Source organism: Salvelinus fontinalis, chromosome 24, assembly GCF_029448725.1.
Source record: "Salvelinus fontinalis isolate EN_2023a chromosome 24, ASM2944872v1, whole genome shotgun sequence".
In the NCBI taxonomy this organism is placed as follows: domain Eukaryota; kingdom Metazoa; phylum Chordata; class Actinopteri; order Salmoniformes; family Salmonidae; genus Salvelinus; species Salvelinus fontinalis.
The window spans coordinates 5,008,250-5,014,249 of NC_074688.1; the positions used below are offsets into that span (position 1 = coordinate 5,008,250).

At 41.1% G+C, this 6,000-nt stretch overlaps 1 protein-coding gene across 1 annotated transcript in view; it reads left to right on the forward strand.

Annotated features, from left to right (window-relative positions):
• LOC129821801 (glutamate receptor ionotropic, kainate 4-like) overlaps positions 1-6,000 on the forward strand; it is a 451,716-nt gene that overhangs the window by 324,627 nt on the left and 121,089 nt on the right. Inside the window, 1 exon segment of the mRNA XM_055879464.1 lies at positions 2,148-2,326. Within this exon segment, the coding sequence (XP_055735439.1) occupies positions 2,148-2,326 (179 nt within the window).

The following is a 6,000-nucleotide window of genomic DNA, read 5'->3' on the forward strand; positions in this document are numbered from 1 at the left end:
CCCTGGGAGGGGGGGGGGGTGTCTAATGAGAACAAATCGGAGGAGAGCCCTGGTCAGCTGTTTGCTCGTCTACCAGGATGAGAGATGGATGAAAGGTCCCTTTCAACGGGGAACGATGAGAAAGCATCACAGCGTCCCAAATTCCCCGTCCTTGCCCATTACAGAGCTCTAGTGACACGCTGAACTGTTTATATAAGAGAGAGCGATAGACTATCGACTTTTTGATCTGTGTGGTCATATTCAGGCGAGGGTAAGTTCATGTACTGACGCGCTTCCAATGCCTAGACATTAGCGCCTGTCCTATCCCAAGCACTCCAGTTAACAAATGCTGCCGGTCTGGAGGGAAAACTACATTGAAGTAATTTAACTCTCTTCCATCCGCCCGTCAATCGCTTAAATCACCTGATTAATCATGGTCAATCGGGTTCGGGCCTGTTTAAAAAGTATATCCATCTTTTACTGTGAAATGCCATGAAATTCTACAAACTGCACCCATTCGGTTGTAGAGTACAGGGTTCCCGGACAGCAGGAGTCCAGCAGCCCACTCCAACAGACTAGTGTGCAGCCAGTTGAGTGCTGTGTTGACACTGGCAACACAGCACAGACCTGTCATTGGTCCTGGCTGAGCAGTGTGTTTGCATAGAGGCACAGTGTGCAGGAAGGTAAATGAGAGTCGGGGCTTTGTGAGAGCCCAGTGAAATGTGACGGCCTGTGAAAGGGGGAAGTGACTGGCTGCCCGGACTGAGTGGCAGGCCCTACCTTTATCTGTCTGCCTGAGAAGCAGCGTCAGGCAGTGCTACAGTGTGTGTGGCCCATGCCAATGAGGTACCCACAACGTTGTAGTATCACACACCAACTACTGCAGGCAGCAGCAGCACAGCCTCCACAGAGCAAACAGACTTCACACGCCTCTAACCTTCAACGCTCTCCCTTTTTCCACGGCTAACCCGGGAAACAGTGCCTCCCCGTTTGAGAATAACGATGTTATTTTTCATTAGCACGGGTTCAAAAAGCCTGAAACGTTGAAGCGACGTGGCTGCTCAAAAGAGATTGTGAAATGAAGACATCGCGTACATACTCCATTTTTTATTTATGTCGCTTTGAATCATGCACAGCCTAGACACCAAATGGAAATGTATTCCCCACTGGTTGAATGCAAGGGAATGACAGGAGGGGCAACTCCTTTTTTCTCCTCACATCAGGGCAACTCCTGCTGGGAACACTGAGCAGCGCAGTGTGCTGTCTTCTGTAACGTACTACATGCGAAATTGCAAGCAGGGAATGAAGATTGAGCAGGTTTAGAAGGCTCATCACAGATATGCTGTGTAACTCGACAGGTAACGGAGCTGACAGGCATCATCGCTGATGATGTTTGTTTCTAGGAGAAACAAACCATTAAAGGCATTAGGATTCGATGAGTTCGAACCCACAGTGCCTTAGGAACAGCTGCTGCTGCTACTGCATGTAACCAAAGGAAGAAAACAATGATTCTATGTCAATGGGTTCTGTTGTATTGTAATGTACTGTGTGTTCTGACACCTATGCATGTATGTAACGTAATATCAAAGGGAGGAGGGAAAAAAAACAGCAAATGAACTCTATCAAAATAGCTTTTTCTACTACGAATTAAGCTTGGTCTCTGTTGTATAGTAATTGTATTACAAGTTCAGTAAAGTGCCACTGGAAACATATTCATTACCTCACTTATAATTAACCCGTATCCAATCTCTTTGAAGCAGGTTCTGAGAACTAAATGCTGGAGATGGTGTTTAAAAATATCACCTAGCAATTAATTACTTTACAATTAGCTGTAATTACAGGTCATCAGTTGAATTATTTTAGGTGGGACGGATTTTAATGACCGTGTTATTGACAAACAAGGCATAAAAAGAACATTCTCTTTTCGGGGACCGGTCGACAATATCGATTCGCTGTTTTTTTTATGAATATGGTGTTTCTCACACAAAATGACGTTTTCTTTTTTTTTTTTACTTATTCAATTGAATTTTTTGGTCGTTTTTGACTTGTCAGTGCTAGTTCTCAGAAATGTGACTTTAATATTTAGAAATTCATCACAGATTACCCTTAGGAGATTCATTGTCTACCTGCTCATAATAACATCACTGTCTTCGTCCCTGTCCCCACAGGCTTATTAAATCTGGAGAGACTGTTACGCCAGTTCCTCATCTCCAAGGAGACACTATCGGTTCGCATGCTGGATGACAGCCAGGATCCCACACCCCTTCTCAAGGAGATTCGCGATGACAAGACTGCCACCATCATTGTGGACGCTAACGCAACAATGTCCCACATCATTTTGGAAAGGGTGAGTCTGTCTGTCATAATGCTTTACAGTGCGCTCTTTCCCGATGTTCTGAGACGTCTCAGCAGTAGCTGATGATACAATTAAAAAAATTAAAAAGATCTATATGTCGATGTCAAGATTAAGTTCAGGGTCAAGGTTGATATTGAAAATAATTGAACGAGTTACCGGCTGAATCACTTACCGGTGAATGAGTGTTGGACTGAATGAATGGTAGCTTTAAACATCATACACATAGTTCTGATGTACGTACTGTAGGCCTACGAGCATGAATAAATCATGGGGTATCTGTATTTGGAGAGTAGAATGGTGTGCAAATACAATTAGAGGATATTGTGGAGTGCAGTTGGGCTTAGCACTTAAAACACTAGAGTACCGAAGAAGAGCAGAGATGGGAAGTATTGAGAAATTAAAAGCAATGCAAGAGATAGGAAATATGGAGATATTAAAACCAATGCAATTAGCTTTTTAAGAAAAAGGTCTCGCCCAGTCAAATCTTTTTACTTCGAGTGACAGGCGCGAGATGTAAATGATGTGCTGTTCTGTGATCATTCATTAATAATGGAGAAGTACATTCCTCCGACTTGGTTTGTTTTCGTAAGATCAGAAAGACTACCGAAGACTACATCCCCAATAGGTTTTAATGGTTGATCTTTATAATACATGCAATCCTTAACATCACAAACACTAATTCATATTGTTGTAGTATAAAGGAAAGAGAAGTGACTAAAGTTTATTATAATATTTCTTTTCACGTTTTTTTTTTTTTTTTTTTTACAGACATCTGTTGGTAGCAACGACTTTCTTTGTTGATAAGATAACCTATTTGTCAATCATGGAATGATGAACTCTTTTTGAACTATTGAAGGCATCTATCACTCATCAAGTTATATGTTGTGTATTTATACATAAGATCATTATTTGGTGGGTGCTTATATTTGTCCTATTTCACAAAGGTACAGGTCTTTAATAATGTGTGAATTGGAATTGTTGTTGTTGTTGCATATCCCAACTCTCTCTGAGACCCTCGAGAGGCACGGTCAGGGTCTGTCATTATCAACGGCAACCCTGGAGCAATTAGGATTAAATGCTTTGCTCAAGGGCACATTGATAGATTTTTCAGTATGTCAAGCAACCTCTCACACCCTAACTGCTAGGCCCCGTAAAATCACCAGCTGAGATTGGCAGTTCCATGGAGAGCCAGGGATTGAACCCGGGGCCTCATACATGCAAAGCATGTGCTCTACCATTGAGCTATATCTGAACAAGGCAGTTAACCCACTGTTCCTAGGCGTCATTGAAAATAAGAATTTGTTCTTAACTGACTTGCCTAGTTAAATAAAGGTTTAAAAAAATGTAATATTAAAAGAGCTAGTCTGACATATATCATCTAAGTGAATATTCATGTCAGATATGACTATTCTTCACAGTAAACTGTCAACATGACCTTTCAGTGACGTCTGTTTCCACTAATAGAACCATACCTGAAGTGAACAGAGAAGTTAGCCATTGAAGCAACAAAATAGAACACTCTGTAGCTTGGCAGAGTTCTTCCGACGCCGACATGAAGTTAATACTTTGCGTGATAGGACAAGACTCCTGCTATCCATTCTAAGGAGCTGTGATTAGATCTTAAGGTGACAGGAACACAGGTGAAAGGCACCTTGCAGCAAATGGCCATGTTTTAATTAAAACATAGATATTGGAAGCTTGGCTGCAGTGGAGGAGACAATGACTAAAGGGAAATGGAGAGACAGAGAGAGATAGAGAGAAAGACGAAGAGACGGACAGAGACCAAGAGAGAGCAATTGGGCACTGGCTAAGGGTGCATGCTAGGTTTGAATATTTGCTGGTATTTTACAAATGTTCCATCCTGGGAAAAAATCCCTTTTCTCCCGGGTAGCCCGGTAGTGTAAACTCACCCCATTCTGTACAAATATGCGCAACCGCAACATTCAAACGAGGCTAGAAAGAAAATTAATGGGACTGTAGCGACTGTGTTGACATCAATATCTGGGGTGTGAACAACGTTTCTATTCAAGCGTTGATCGACATGGTAATGACTCTATAGTATTGGAGAAAAGTTGAAACAACTGATCCTCCGTTACATCGTGACGTGTCATGCCGTGACGTATAGCACGCATAAAGCAACTATTTCTGTCTTACAATCTCTCTCCACCAGGTGTAGCACTTCTCTCATCGTTTAAAAACAAGAAATGGACAGTGACTGGGGTAAGGGGGGATACCTAGTCATTTTTTGCGTCATCACTGCAAGCATCATGACTCTCAAAGCCGCTGTTTACTTCTGAAGATCATTTTAGCACCGCACTAAAAACCCGATTCAAATTCGACACAAACCTTCAAATAGGTATGTAATGACACATTATATAAACTATTTATAGTGATTTATTTACATTTTAGAGGCGATAAGGTGATAAGTTGGATAGATCGAGTGAAAAAATACGTTTTCCCACACGATATCTGTCCTTCTCACTATCACGCATTAGTTTCCCTGCCCCATCCGCCATTTTTAAAAAGACCCGACGGAGCTCATTGCCTTGTTGAATTATGCAGAAACGGGCAGCGTAGAGCTCATGTCATTGATTTTGTTGGAAAGGGGAGAAATTGTGCTTTACAATGGTGTTGACATTACAGTTGATCTGGAAGTATTACGTTTTTGGGGCGCTAAAATAAGGTCAATTGTACGGACCAAGGCGATGTACAAAAGTGAGTGAGTTTTCGTTATTTCCCACCAAAACCGGAAGTGTAATTCAAAAGTATATAAAGTATATAGTCTATGTCTGGATTTGATTAGAGTTTTGATTGAAAATTCAGTGCTACCTGAGCCTGATGAGCTATACATAAAAATCATTTCATGAGCCCTTCTGTACATTAAAGACATTTTATGAGCCCATGCCCAAAAAAATCCCAAATGATTGTGTCATTATCCAATACATAAATGATATACAATATAGGCTACTGCACATTACGCACTACAGAAAAACGTACAGTCCCATAGATGTAGCTAGCTATATGCTCTCTTGGGTAAATAAATGAAACAATCTCCAGTAGGCTAATCTTTTTGAGTGTGAATTGTATTACAGTACCGTATTGTATTATACTGTACTATATAGACTGGAATTACGCACCTTGTTCAAACCATGATAAAGCTGAGAGAACATACGATTCTGGTGCAGCACATGCTGCCTACAAAGTTACAAGCGAAAGTTAGCGAATTAGTAGGCTGACGCATATATACTTTTCATAATATTTCCCCAAATGTTATTAGCCTACCTCCTCTTTCTCTTTATTGTTGCCTCATTCCTTCCTCGCTTTCAACAGTTAAATGAAACAAGTTCCATAGTCCTTATCTTCATCATTCTAATGACACCCTTGAATAATATAGGACTAGAATTAGATGCAGATGGCATTCACTTCTCTTCACGAAGATTGAATGGTTATGGGACTTAATAAATAACTGCTGTAGCCTACCGGCATTGCTCGTTCGCTCTTGCTTCAAACGACCTGTGAGTTCTATTGGCTGCTGTATTTAACATTCAGAAAACAAGACTTTGGACACACCTACTCATTGAGAAAGAAAAACCCTTGAATGAGTAGGTGTGTCCAAACCTTTGACTGGTACGGTATGTCTATCTTGAACAAGATTATTTATTTTG